We start from the raw sequence: 15,233 nt of genomic DNA, 5'->3' as shown, positions 1-15,233 counted from the left end.
AAGCAGAGATTGTTCCTAAACAAATATAACAGTCTTTGGCAGTAAATGTCATTTTGACCCGCGGATTCGGCCAAACCAAGACAGGTGGTAGGTTGCGAGGTTGTGAGCAGTCTCTTTTAAGTTTATCCAACAGCACTTGGAGTAGTTGGCCTTGTATAATGAATAAATATATTTAAGTAACAGTATATCCTAGACCGCTTTCCATATAAATTGAATATTATCAATGTTGTTCTTATGTAGGACCAGGTTTGCTCAATCCCTCATCCTGAGGAATGCATGGACGTAAGGACTGAAGGCCTTTATATGCCGGACATGATATATTTGGTGGATAGTGATTCGGCATCAACCTGTGTGCGCACAAAATAGTCTGCACCTCATTGTTGTAGCAGATGCAAAATGTGTGAAGAATCTTTCAAATCAGAATTTTATCAAGTTACAATAGTTTTGAGGTGTAAATGTACATGTGAGAAAAATTGTTCTGTCAGTCCATCCCTGCTTGTAGGGGAACAAGGAAGGTAATGGCATTTTGTGAAAGACAATATCCAGGGAAAAGAGATGTATTTCGTGGGAATCTGTTCTGCCATTAAAGTACTTCTTTCTCCTGCCAAAACAGTGTAAGAATTGGAAGAAAAGGATCAGATGTACATCTGGGTTCAGAGCTAAACTTACTGGGTGTGACTGTTGGGATGCAGTCTTTATAAGTCAGACTTAAAAAAGCCAAAACGTGAAAATCAGGGAACCTAGGCCTACAAAAGTGTAAGATTCTCTAGGTCTTTACAGTATCTTACCATGTTCTCTTTATTTTGGGTTTTTAAGGAGAATGCCCTTTAAATGAAATCCAAGTGATGAACCAGTTGGATCACCCTTATATATCATCCGATGATTTTTTGTGAGGTGGTTTAGATGCCTAGATGAGAATCTTTTTTCATTCTAGAATAGTAAGTGGAGATTATGGTTTCACCCAAGCTAGTTATAATACAATGGTTGTGTTATATACTGTGCTTTCCCTGCCCCTGCTGATGATGTCGGAGAGTGGCCTGCCCAGGTACAATAAATCCATATTGTGGCCTGAAGTAGGCACAGGTTTGGGTTAGGTCAAGGATGCTGAAACATTCAACCAGCGCATTGGCTTAGTCAGACCCGTTTTGTTCCCTTTCACTTTCTCTATTCTTTGACCAATTGTGCACCGCACCATATTATAGCTGCTAAACCTTTTCTGCTAAATAGCTCCAGGAATCAATCCATTAATCCTTAAATCTGCCATCCAGTCCCATAACTACCCATCCCAGGCTTTGCTCATCTCTTATTGTGTCCCCCCCCCAGGGTGTTTGAGAGATGAGAATTACTAGTTAATGGAGGTGGATGCAAATGGTGTATGTGCACCAGTACTGTGAGGGCATCTTCTACATGCATCAGATGTATGTCCTACATCTTGACCTCAAAGGGTAATTCATCTGGGGAACCTGGGGCAGGGGCGGGGGGTAACATCACAAGGTATTTGGACCATATTACAATGACTGGGTTTGAAACTGCCGCATATCTTCCTTTTGAACTTTCAGACCACAAATTGGGTAAATTTACTATCCCCTGTGAAAGTCTCCTGATCTCACTATGTATGGAGGTTTCAATAAATCCAAGTGGATAGTACAAATTCTGTAGTGATTAGGGTCCAAAGTTAAACTGCACTTGCCCTTTTAAATGCCTCTTCACTTTTCAGGTTTAAAATACCAAACAGATGCATATTTTAAAAAGTCAAGTCCAATCAGCACCTTATATAGGGCTGCCATCTGTCGCAAATTTCACCAGGACCAGACCCAACTAGGAACATTGGACAGGACATTGAAACAATGACAATGGAGATTAGCCATCGGAAAGATTGCCATGTCATTTTTCTTGAATGCAAGTGTGGCTTTCTCCCGCCATGCAAAGTGCTTTTTGTTAATGACCAAAATAACTAAATTTTTTGTCTCACCAAGTCCAAAACACTTTGTTCCAAAAATGACTGCGGCTTGGGTCTAAATGAGCTTTTTTGCTACAATAAGTGAACTCTGTTTGTGTTTGCCGTGAGCCAGCAAAGGGCTTCTTTTCTCATCAGACAGATGTTCCCTGTGCAAATTGTGCTGAATTGGGTAGAATGATGTACAGATCACCATCTGCAGCAGGATCTTTGAAGGGTTTGTCTGTAACCACAATTCTAGCACTCCTCCGCATTGCCGCCCTGGTCATTGTTCTTGGCCTGCAAAGACCTGGGTTTTACAGCAAACTGTTGCCTATGGCCTTGCGCATTTCTGATTACATTCTTTAACAGTTGAAACTGAACAGTTTAAATCTCCTGAGATAGCTTTTTGTAGCCTTTCTCTAAACCATGATACTCAACAATTTTGTTTTCAGATCTTTTTGAGAGGTTGCCTTTGGAGGATCCCATACTGTCACTGTTCAAAGGGGCAGCACAACTTGCAACTGGACTCCTTAAATACTGTACTGGTACCATTTTCTCATGATTGGACCACACCTGCCCATGAAGTTCAATGGTTTTAACGAGCTTAATTTGTTGAAAAGTGGAATAAATTAATTATGCAGGCTGAGAGGGTTCCCAAACTTTTTCATATGACTGTATGTTAGTGTTGGCTAAGAGATTGGTAATAAAGAGAGGAATTTGGGTTTTTGGAGAACTGGGCTGATTTTTCCATTGGCTATAGGCTCTTTGCAAGGGATGGGGACACCTCAATGATGATGGTACAGCTGCTTTGAGGAAGAGGATTGCTAAAAGGATGGAGGAGATGTTAATCTTTGAATGGGGATAGGAGCAGAGAGTACTTCAGGGAAGATAATTTAGATGAGAATTAGGGGAAAATTCTGGTGGAGAGGTGAATATCATATATGGTAGGGATGCCTCCGAGGTACAGACCCCACTCTGTAAAGATATGCATAGTTTAGAGCAAACAAGGTTATCAGTGCCCGAGGATATGTTTAAGCAAAAGTAATGTGGATAAGGCCCTGGGCCAGATGGAATACATCCTATGGTACAGAGAGAGCTTAGTTCAGTCTTCGCTAGGGTCCTATTTCTGATTTTCTCAGATTATTTTCATCTAGCATGTACCTATGAATTGGAGGAAAGCTGATATCATTCCAATATTTTAAAAGGCATTACAGTCTCGGCCTGGCAATTATAGGCAATACATGAGATCAATTTGGATTTTGCCATGACATTTGATACAGTGACCATAATAACTGCTTTCTATAGTAAGGAAAACAGCCGATTGACAAGGGATGTGATTGTGACATCATACAAGAAAAATATGGGGATACCAATCTGGGTCTTTTTGTTGGAGAAGGAGTGTCAAAAGATAGGATCAAACAAAGACATCAAAAGAGGAGAGAAAGTAGGGGAAACGGAAAATTGCTGTGTTGCGAGGTATATAAATATCCATAATGTAGACCAACGCGGCTCTTAAGAAGCAATATGTAGTGGGAAAAGACGGCAAAAATACAGACATATTGAATGGTTAAAGTGTTGAAGCAGATTGAGAAAGAAGAATAAAGAAAAAACGGAACGAGAGAGGATAATGGAAACAAAGAAAAATAAAAAAGAAGAAAATTCGAAAATATACAAACAAAAAATAATTAAAATTAAAAAATAAAAAACAAATAAAAAATAATCAGAAAAATAAAAATTAAAATAGAAGTATTAGGAGAATTGAATCCAAAGTTGGGTATGAATGATGCAGCAGAGGTGAGCTCTATATAAGTCCATTAACAAGGTCCGTGTCTATTGTTAATTTAGCTCTCAGCCAACTTTGATCTAATCAAATTAGCTGCAAGGTTACAGGTATAGATTGTGTTGCTGGCAATTTGCAATTCCATTGAATATCACCGCTATTACCCTTCCTCAACATGAATGAATGCCGCTGGGCATTCATTACCCATGTGGTAGGGTCTATCGTTGTTCCTTATTATCGGAAATATTAAAAGGGTACAGTTGATTGTTAATTAGCTTTCTGCCAACCTAGTTCAGGTGAAATACACCGCATTCCAGGTATATACTGTATTGTTTTGCTGGCAATTCACAAGTCCCTTTGCGAATGCCGCAATTACATTTCCTCGATGTTACTGCTGGGCATCCATTAGCCATGTGGTAGGATCAATCGTTGTTCCTTCTTGCCAGGCCTCCAAAAGTCTGGAGGTTTTTCTACTTCATGTGTACTTCTGGGGTATACATCGCCTTGTTACGTCACCATTTATAGGAACCATCAACTGAATAAGGTCCGTTAACAATAGTGCGTTTCTTCACTGTCTGGTGATGATGAATGTCAGTAACTTTAATTGTAGATAGTAAGCCGTATATTCGATCATCAGGCATCTATTGGAGTGTGTTGGGAACTGGTCAGACGTACGTTAGATTAGCCGACATCCCAAGTGTGTCCCGTAGTTATTCTGTCGTGCAGGTCCACGGATGTGTAGTCATTCGATAATTCCCATGTTCATGGTAATCTCCGTAGTTGAGGAAGCCAGAGGGTTAACTGAAATCTGTAAAAAATATATACATGGGCGAATAAATAATCCAAAGCGGAAAAAAATTAGTGCTGAAAATCTGGAAAAATAATAACACAAATAGACACATGTCTGGAATAATGGAACTGAAAAAATGGAACTGGAAAAATGGAGTTCACTCAACGTGTGAAAAATCACTATGGAAAAGGAAAGTGAAAAGTATATAACAAATGGAAAAATAAAAAAATAAAAAATGGAAACGAAAAATGAAAACTGAATAATGAAAAAATTTAATAATGAAAAAAAATTGAAAAATGAAAAAAAAAATGTTGGGGTCCACAAAAAATGAAGAATATAAACAGAACTCAGGACAAGAACCGTAGTTAATACAGAGAAAAAAGGGAGAAAACGGAAAATGTAGTTAGAAAGGAGGTGGGGTCAGTCAATCTGGATAGATACACCCCCGGTCACCTAAGATGGAGTGTATAGAAAAACAAAAAATACATGTGACTGTTATTGGGGAAATACTTTACACACTTTAACCATTCTATATGTTCTGTATTTTTTCCGTCTTTTCCACAACATGTTGCTTCTTAAGAGCCGCGTTCGTCTACATTATGGATATGATACACTTCGCAACACAGCGTTTTCCATTCCTACTTTCTCTCCTCTTTTGATCTCTTGTTTGATCTTTTGACACTTTGCAACAAAAAAGACCCAGATTGTATCCCCATATGAGCTACACTATGATAGAACAGTTTAATTGTTGTTACATTTATCTGAGACACACAGTGAGACTGATACACGCGTATCAGCGATTTAACGTATTAATACATAACTACTCGTGCCCTAAGTATGTAATTAGTTATGTTGTGTTTGTACAAATATTTTCTCACTTTTTAACAGTATTTTTTCTTGTATTTTTCTTGTATGATGTCACAATTACATCACTTCCCTTGTCAATCGGCTGTTTTTCTTCCCGCCACACCATGTATTTAATCAGTTTGTTTAATCTCCCCCCTCACTTTGAGAAAGGCTGTTGTATCACATTCAAGTGAGTATCCGCACTCCAAGGCAACCGTTATTTTGGCATATATAGCCGGGTTGCATGGTTAAAATATATATAACCACGTATTCAAGGAACCAGCACTCCCATATAAAACTTCAATTGTTTATTGTGTTGTACCAATTTAGATCCAGTTACAATATGTACAGGAGAAAGGTCCTAACAAGGACCGAAACGTTGGACATTGGTACAACACAATAAACAATTGAAGTTTTATATGGGAGTGCTGGTTCCTTGAATACGTGGTTTTGTATATATACAGTATGTTATATATGTATAAAAAATCAATGAACCACCTGGAGAGACACCCAGTGCTGCTGGTCTTATATATATATATATAATATATATATATATATATATATATATATATATATATATATGAAATATTATATAAATACCGCACATAAATACCCCCAGAACCACTCAACTAGTTGTGTGGTCCCCAGCCGGCTCATGAAGATCAGCAGTTTCGGGTGTCTCTCCTCCACAGCAGAGTGATGAACATGATGTAGGATTAGTAGGTCATGAGTAAGCATGGCACAGCTACTGCCACATGGAGTGGGGCACAACAGTCTATGCCCACCCCATGCTTGTGCCCTTGCAAGGAAAGAGCAAATATCTCTGTTTTTGCAAAGCACTTGTCTGTAATGTGCAACTTTTCAGCAGTTGGTATGGGGCATGCTAGGTGAGTGAGCTGTGCGGCAGCAGTGCAAGTATTGGGAGGGGATGGCTATTTACCTGCTGTACATACTGGAACTGGATCTAAATGCCATGCTTGTGTGCAAGCTCTAGTTAGTGGCCAGTTGGTGTTGCACTGATCCCTCACTGTATAGCAATAAAGTCTCCATGTCATTCAAAATCAGCCTGTAAGCCTGGCCAGATGTCACTGTTACTATGGGCACCCATAATAAATTCCTGCAAGGACCCACACAATGGCAAAACTGGAAACAAGATAAATGTCTCCTTTCAGTCATCACAGGAAGGCTGAAGGATGGGCATCCCATAATATGTCCCTGAGCTGTGATTCAGGTTCCTCTGTTCTTGCACTGGCTGGGGGTGCAACATCCACCCCCCGCAGCATCACATTGCATTCTAAGTTTGTTGCCTCACCCATTTAAAAATGGCTTCATATTGAATCCACAGGCTGCAGCTCTGATTGGTAATTAGCCATGCTGCCGGCCTCTGAGACGGTTACTATTCCTGTTCATATCCCTGGGGGGCAACTGTTTAAACAGAGTAGTTGGGGGAAGACATAAGACAGATAAAATACACCACGTTTTGCACAGTCTATCTATTTACCCAGTTTTTATTTTTACACTGAACAATTCCTTTAAAGCATATTAGAAGGGTGTTCTATTTTCAGTTATATTGTGTCTGACAAGGATGAAATTCAGAGTTCTAATATTTTGCTGCACGTTTTTTCTCGTTGTTTTTAGAGGATGTCGATGCCCAGAAAATGGCACCTCCAACAGGCGGCATCCCTGAACTGCAGCCCGCAGCGGCAAAACCTACTGGTAAGCATCTTTATGGGGCATCTTGCTCTTCATTTCAGGAGATTGAAATTACGGAAAGGCTGTATCCCATAGACTCCATTTTATCAAAATAAGCCAAAATTTTAAAAATGATTTCCTATTTCTCTGTAATAATACAACAGTAACTTGTACTTAATCCCAACTAAGATATAATTAATCCTTATTGGAAGCAAAACCAGCCTATTGGTTTTATTTAATGTTTACATGATTTTAAGGTATGAAGATCCAGATTACGGAAAGAGTTATTGGACGTTCCCATTCTCATACTGCATCTATATATTTAGCTATTTATATCTATCTGTGTTTATTTTATGGCAGCATTAAGGACTCGGATTTTCAAGCATCACTTAGACGTGGGACACAACAGCCAAGCATACGACGCATTAACTCAAATCCCAGATCCTAGCAGGTACGGCCCCCGTGACAAGTTCACTTAAGTCTAGTTGCATAACATGCATTGTAAATCCAAATAGTTGTACATTATCCTCTCCTTTTGCCAGTTTACCAAAGAAGCAGATCTTTGTCCAGTTCGCTCACTATTGCCCACCTATGAGATCAGACATGGGTTTTTTTATTGTGCTCGTCCTTAGACTGCATACACAGGCCAAGGAATTTTTTGGCCAAGTGGAGTTTCAGCCCAGCCAGAACAATACCCGGATAATCAGGAAAATGTAAACATTGTAGCACCATATAAAGCCCAGTAAAGTCTTGCATTAGTGGAAGAGCATGTTCCATTTGGGTAGGAGAGGAGGGTTGGCCAAGGGACCCTGCCTTTAAGCTAGAGTCACTCTTGCTGTTTAATAATTATATTTTCATCTTTCAGGCAACTGGACTGTTTACGGCAGCTCATAGTGGTTCTGTGTGAGTGCTCCCAGCTGCAGGACCTTGTAGAGTTTCTATATGTAAATCTCCATAATGAGGTAACTGCCCATTTCTTTTCTGTCCTGGGGGGGCACTTGCACAGTGAGCAGATGCTTCACTTTCTTCATAAAGTCTCACTTAAATATGCCTTAGGTAGGTTGTAGGTATCATTGAATCTCATGCTCGTACCGTTGACCTAATGACCCACAACTACTGTGTGAACTCCAGTATGAGTTCCATATATACCGACACAACTACAGAAAAGGTACAAGTCCCTTCTCAATTCTCTTCTGGCTAACTGAATGATAGCATTATATTCCTGACATGCCCTGATACCTTCCTGGTCAGTACATGATGCATATGTGACAGCTGGAATATGACAGGAGTAAGACTATATAATATAGATCTATATATAATCCTGCCATTTGTGTATAGCTGTTTGTTTCCCATAAATTTGGGGAGGCCCATTTATCAAAGGTCGAATTTCGAATTCATGTGAGTTTTTTTTTTTTTAACTCTAATAAATTCGAATATACTCGAAATTTGATTGGGAGGTTATTTAAGAAAAAACAATCGAATATCTAAAACTCGAACTAATATTTTCCGACCTGAAACCTTTAATCAAATTCTACTAAACTCGAACCGAGTTTTTTCTCTGAAAAAAACTTGAATGTCAGGAAGACTATTAACATCTTCAAAGGGACTCAGAGCAGAATTACTTGGTGTATTTATATAGACCTTTCTGATAAAGCTTACTTGGTTTTAGCCTTTCCTTCTCCTTTAAGGCTTTATTGCCTCCTGAACTGAACCAACTGTGCTTGTGCCACTGTGATAGGAAAATTAGTTCTACTGGAGAAGCCATGCACTGTATAAAGGATAGCAATGATGTTTCATTCCCCCAGGCTCCTCTCAGTTGGTCTGGTTCCCTTATTCAGCTATTGACTATCTCCAGCAGACTCTGGGCGAGAATGAAAGTAACTGGCACAATCAGGCTGTTGAGATTACTGCTTTCCTCCCTGTCTCATGTTGAAGGGGTTGTTCACCTTTAAATTAACTTTTGGTATGATGTAGAGAGTGATATTCTGAGACAATTTGCAATTGGTTTCATTTTTTATTATTTTTTTATTATTTGTGGCTTTTCAGTTGTTTAGCTTTTTATTCAGCAGCTCTCCAGTTTGCAGTTTCAGCCATCCGGTCCAAATTACCCTAGCAACCATGCATTGAATTGAATAAGAGACTGGAATATGAATATATTCCTGTCTACCACCCTGTCTCTTAAAGGGCAAGTAAATCCTGGACTAAACATAAACTGCATGGATTAATATCAGGGCAGAGGGGCTGCTGTACTGACTATATATCATTTGTATGGGATTGACTGACCAAACCTCTGACATCAGTGCAGATCAGTAGGACTGGGTCCAGACATGGCTTATCCCCTTCTTATATTTATTCATCCTTAGCACCTCCTTTCACCAATTTCTCCCACCCCTGCCTCTTGATTCCACCTTCACTTTTCAGTGACCCTTTTCCCTTGCACTAGAGGTCTCCCTCCTCTGTAATGTTCCCTGGCAATACTATAGAACTATAAAAAATGCAAGAACACCAATGAAATGTGTATTAAAATATTTATTTATAAATTGGATGTTATATTTATGCATTTTAGATTAATTTATACTAATTTAAGTTGGGAAGGACTCACATCCATTAGGTTCAAGTTTTAGTATAAAAGGGATCTTCCTATTTAGTAGTTGATCCAGAGGAAGGCAAAAACCCCATCTGAAGCCAGAGCCAATTTGCCTCAGAGGGGGAAAAATTCCTTCCTGACTCCCAACGGGCAATCGGACAAGTCCCTGGATCAACTTGTACTATGAGATTATGTCAGTATCAGAACTAAGAGTTTATGTCAGGGTTTAGAGTAGGAGATGTGACTGGTTGTTGAGTGGAAGGCTTGAAAAGATAGAATTTAGAAAGGAAAGAATTTGAACAGAAGAAACCATTGAGGATATCTAGTATAGGTAAATCTAAAAACAACTGGACTTGCTGAGTAATCAATGAAGATGTTTCACTACTCATCCGAGCAGCTTCTTCAGTTCAACCAGTCAGTTGAACTGAAGAAGCTGCTCGGATGATTACTCAGCAAGTCCAGTTGTTTTTAGATTTACCTATACTAGATATACCATGACCTGGATGAATGAAAATCTTCATAGTCAAACCAATGAGGAATTGGTGTTAGAAGATTGCAGGGGGGGAGGCAAAAGAAAAAATTGGAGAAGAGAATCCTCTGTGTAGGTGAAATCATTTTAGTGTGTGGTGGTGACTAAATGGAGGTGTAGTAAGAAGGGCAAGGATTAAAGGATATTTTAAAGAGGAGAAACTCTTGATGATATGTAAATAAAAGAAGATATTGGTGGAGGTGTGTTAGCACATAAGGGCTCGTGATGGAGCTAAAGTTAAATGAAAAGTCCTTGGGTAGATTGGTAATTGGATACTAATGAAAACTAAGGTCCTAATAGTGGAGCTATGGTGTTTGAAAATGTGAATGCTGCTAGTGGAGCTGTAGAGGTAGATATGAATGTTGGAGCTATGGTTCTGTGAAATGTAGATGCTTAAGGCAAGATGCTGGAGTTGTAGTAGTCTGCAAAAAAAGGAAGATGGATGGAACTATGGCACCTCAAAGTGAGGTGGAGATGTGTGCGGGTGGAGTGAGGTAAAATGAAGCAAAGACACCACTGGTGGAGATGTGGTAGTCTGAAAAGAATATGATCATGGAGCTACAGGAGGAGATAAAGTCCCTGCTGGTGTAGTTGCAGGAATCTTGAAGTTACCACTTGCTGAACTTCATCAGCTTGAAAGGAGATGTTGCTGGTGGAGCTGCAAATGCCACTGGATCTGTATGAGAAAAAAATATCAGTCAGTAATAGATCATCATTAATTCTCATTCAGAGGCATGGCATTTATGGACAAGCCTTATTCATTAGGGGTTCCCTCATGTTAGGAAGTTTTTCTCCCAGACTGATGCTCCTTTTGGAAATAAATGCACTGGCTATGGGAATAAGAAATAATGCCTGAGCCTTCTCAATCACATTCTACCCTGTTGTGTTATTGTGTGTGGCTGCTGCAGTGAGGCTAATGTCCATCAGCACAGAAAACCTTGATTTTGGGGAGGATTGTGACCAAGAAATGTAAACTTGAGCATCTTCTAGCCGAAACCCACCTCTTGTGCACAGTGAGGATTCGGGTCCTACCAATGTAGACACCCACCAGGTAGCAGGGGATCAAATTGTTATTTGTCTACCAGCTGAGAACCATTGTACTGAATGGAGATTGGACCTTACCCTGTGGATGTTTCTTTTTCCTTGGCTGTGATTTAGGAAACTCATTCTGGGCTGTTGTTATTGGCCCCAATATCAATAACAGGAGAAGCCTTCCAGGGCCATTTGCAGAGCTGCTTCTTGTTCTGCCGATGTCTGTGTGCAGAAGTCACAAGCACGCCGCAGCTTTGAGAGAGCAACTCCCTTCAGTCCTGTATAGGGAAAAATCATATTTGTGATTCATGAATACTAATTAGAGCTTGCATATGATTCATAAACAAAAAAATAAAGACTGAAGACCAAATGCAAATTGTCTTACAAGGCCAATGTCACCATTATACTAAAATTTAATATTAAGTACCCCTTAAAACATGTTTATTATTCCCATTGCCATTATAATAAAACCAACTCTTGCAGCTGTTGAGTTACACTGTAAGATGGTGCAGTCGTATCAAATATAATGGATTCCCTCACCTTTCTTGGCCGGCAAGTTCTGCAGAGTCCGGAGATGTTCTTCTATCTCAGCCCTGACGATCTTCTTAGGTGGTAGTTGGGTGACGAATGGGTGCTGCAGGAGTTCTTGAGCACTCCCTCTCTCCGAAGGATCCTTTTTCAGACAGGACTCCAAGAAGGACACAAAATGCTGTGACCTGGAAAAACCAGAGATTTTAGCTTTAGCTAGCAAAAAAAAATCCCCAGATTTCCAGATTCCAGAAGCTTTTACCCAGTAACCATTAGCTATACCCCAGAATATACATATATTTTGCAGTATATCTGTCTATCTATCATATATCATCTATTTATCATCTATCTATCCCTCTATCTATTTAAATATCTATCCCTCTATCTATCGTCTATTTAGCATCTATCTATCTATCTATCGTATATTTTTCTATCACTCTCTCATCTAGCTGTCTGTCTGTCTGTCTGTCTGTCTATCATCTATCTATCTATCTATCCATCCATCCCTCCCTCTCTCTCTCCTTCTATTTACCCAGTAACCATTAGCTATACCCCAGAATATACATGTATTTTGCAGTATATCTGTCTATCTGACACGAGCTGGGACAGACTCACCAGGTGTTTGATTGAAGCTTCGGTGGTTGGGCTTCAATTATCAGGTCCTCAACTGGATATTTCCCTGTGTATGCTGAAAGTGAAAAACATATACATCAGGTCCATCAAACATGTCTAGAAGTTATTTATTTAATCTATAGAAAAAGTTATTTTTTGCTGGAAATAGCAAATCATCCCAAATTCCTCCCATTCTGATATAGAACCTCTGCTGCTCAATGTATAAAATAAAGTAGCCACAATTGTTGTGATTCACTTACGTGGTTCTCCCTCAGCCATTTCGATGGCGGTTATCCCCAGCGACCAGATGTCACACTGCAAAAGACACACCAAAGAGCATTAGAAGGAGAGAATTGGGTTATGGGTGTTTAATAAAATCTAAGTAAAAAGGCTGCACTTCTCTTTTAGAAACATATACATATATTATCATGGGTGCAAAAGTATGCAATTATGGCCAAAACAGAACAGAAAACAACTTCTAAAATAGCCCAATGCACCCCCTAGTAAATGAACACACCATGGTATATGTAAAAGTAAAAAAAATGCTTTATTATATATAAAAGTGTATACAGCAATATACAAACAATAGCAGCTACAGTACATAACACCAGTTTCACAATGCAAATGAGCAAATATATTAAAGCAGACACATTGTGCAAAAAGTTAAGAGACTCAACGTTTCGGAAAAAACTCTTTTCTCTCCATGAGAAAATAACTGCTTCTATGTCCCATTAACACTGATAAGTAACTGCTCCGTGTTGTTACAAGTATTATAAGTACAACATACTTTGGTGTCGTACGCCAGGCGCTGGCCCTTCTGCCTTATGGCCTCGGGTGCCATCCAATGTGGAGTCCCTTCCGCTTCGTGGCACAACCCAGTTTGCGGGTCCAGGTCCCAGCTGTGTCCAAAGTCGACTGAAATGACAGATAGAATCCATTAATGGAAAATGACTTGTTTAACCACAATAAGATAGAAACCTGAATTATGATACCCCCTGACTCCATATTCACAGAAGCTCACCACCGTCCACTTATAACTGTAAGTTTTACTCACTGATCTTCACTTTGGCCGTCTCTGTGAGCATGATGTTCGGGCTCTTGATGTCTTTATGAACGGCCCGGTTCTTGTGGATGTGGTGCAGCCCCTGGGGAGATTGAGATGTAGGTTATAAGACTATAACAGACATAAGACTAAAAATTCCCAACAAAGAGATTGTATATATAATTGATGCAATTAAAGAAGAGTCCTTAAGGGGTAAATCTGGCCTTACCTTTAAAACCTCCTTGCAGACATAGCCAATCCAGGTCTCCTTCAGGGATTGGCCATTGGTCTTACTGATGAGGTTGTACAGAGAGCCTCCACCACAGTATTCAAGAACAATCTGCAATATATAGAAATTATTTCAGGTCATGTATTCTATCACTTCCAGTGGAGATTGTTTTGGCACAAGAGGAATGAACACGATACAGTAAATCATTTCTTACTTCCAAGAGCTCCGATGAGCACTCCGTGAGTGGAGCCCTGTAGTAGGCTCCATAGTAAGAGGCGATGTTCTTGTGGCCTCCGAACTGCTGGAGAAACTTCAGCTCCCTGCAGACTGACTCTTCATCCTGGAGTGGAATAATAGAAATCCCTTTAGTTTACATAGGCAACTACACAAATAGGATTGATATATAGTGATTGGAATTATAAAGATACAGTACTCGGCTGATGTTGGCGATCTTCACCGCTACCACGCCTCTACGATGGTGTCGTCCCTGTAATACAGACAGAAAGGTTGACTTATATACAAGTAGGAAAGAGAGGGTCTAATGCAGCCCCCAAACCAGAAGCTTGATATGTCTGCCTAAATCATTGTGTGATTGTGTCTAGTGATCACAATCTTGTTCAGTTCCCCTACTCTCTAGGAATTGGTTGGTAACTTACCTTGTAGACGTCTCCAGTGCCGCCCTCTCCAACAAGCACATCCTTGGTCAGCCGACCATCAGGAGGCTGGAAAATAAAATAGAAAAAAGAAGGATTTTATTGATAACATAATATTCCCCAGGGTACAAAACACGTCTCACTTCCGGCAGTAGCGGCGAGTGTTTTACCCTCCTTTCTACTCACCTCATAAGTCTCGGAGAGGGTTCTGGATTCCGCCTGTGGCCGAAGGAGAAGAGAAAGAGTCTATTACATTCTATGCTTTATCTGTACCTGTTCTCTATTCAGCAAAACCCTAAATTCAGCTCAAACAGTAGCAGTTGACTTACCTTCCTCCAGGGGGCGCAGAATAGCATTGCGCCTAAGTTTTTTAGCTCTTAAAAGAGCTGTTGGGTTATAAAGAGATATCAGCTGACGTCAAAGGAAGATGTTTTTCCAAACGCCAAAAATCAGATGGAATATCACTGAATATCTCAAACAATCGCTGTGAAATCACTCGGAAAATCACTCTGAAAATCGCTTCGAAAACGCTGTGAAAACGCTTCGTCGCTCGCAAAATTCACTGTGTGGGGAAACCGAAAGACAGAAGAGATTGTAAGCTCACATGCACCAGTCCTCTCTGCTATACATATCAGGATTCACTGCCTTATATAAGTATTCACACCCTCAACCAATTCTCCCATTGTACAAAAACAAACCCTAAACTTATATATATTGTTTATCTGTTTTATCTGTTATTTTTATTCTGACCATAAATTCTAAAATCTGATTTCCACTGGCAAAAAACAAAATTTACCATCAGTTTTTCCTTTTGCATCAACAGCATTAAAGCAAATTCCCCTTTAAATGAAATGAAATTAAACAGGTTGCAGCATTTCCCTGTATTGGCACCATCCATTCTTCCCTCTATTATAATATGAGGCCCGGTCCCTGCTGACATGCAGCCTCTCAACTTCATGATATCACGGTAAAAG

At 39.8% G+C, this 15,233-nt stretch overlaps 1 protein-coding gene and 1 long non-coding RNA gene across 2 annotated transcripts; one reads left to right on the top strand and one right to left on the bottom strand.

Annotated features, from left to right (window-relative positions):
• Positions 1 to 6,181: 6,181 nt before the first annotated feature.
• LOC121398903 lies at positions 6,182 to 9,033 on the top strand. The gene is made up of 3 exons (XR_005964606.1): positions 6,182 to 7,071; positions 7,408 to 7,498; positions 7,913 to 9,033. It is a non-coding gene; the product is annotated as an uncharacterized LOC121398903 (long non-coding RNA).
• A 2,679-nt stretch (positions 9,034 to 11,712) lies between these two features.
• On the bottom strand, positions 11,713 to 14,472 carry LOC121399145 (mitogen-activated protein kinase kinase kinase kinase 4-like). Its single transcript, XM_041579082.1, has 5 exons — positions 13,390 to 14,472; positions 13,123 to 13,250; positions 12,596 to 12,650; positions 12,339 to 12,411; positions 11,713 to 11,911 (listed from the first exon to the last, which is right to left on the bottom strand). Exons 1-5 carry the CDS (start codon positions 13,418 to 13,420, stop codon positions 11,713 to 11,715), a joined length of 486 nt encoding a protein of 161 aa, XP_041435016.1. The 5' UTR covers positions 13,421 to 14,472.
• Between the last annotated feature and the right edge of the window lie 761 nt (positions 14,473 to 15,233).

The sequence above is a fragment of the Xenopus laevis genome, chromosome 9_10S (assembly GCF_017654675.1).
Source record: "Xenopus laevis strain J_2021 chromosome 9_10S, Xenopus_laevis_v10.1, whole genome shotgun sequence".
Taxonomy (NCBI): Eukaryota; Metazoa; Chordata; class Amphibia; order Anura; family Pipidae; genus Xenopus; species Xenopus laevis.
The sequence above is the reverse complement of the archived record's forward strand: the minus strand, read 5'-3'. Positions and strand labels throughout refer to the sequence as shown.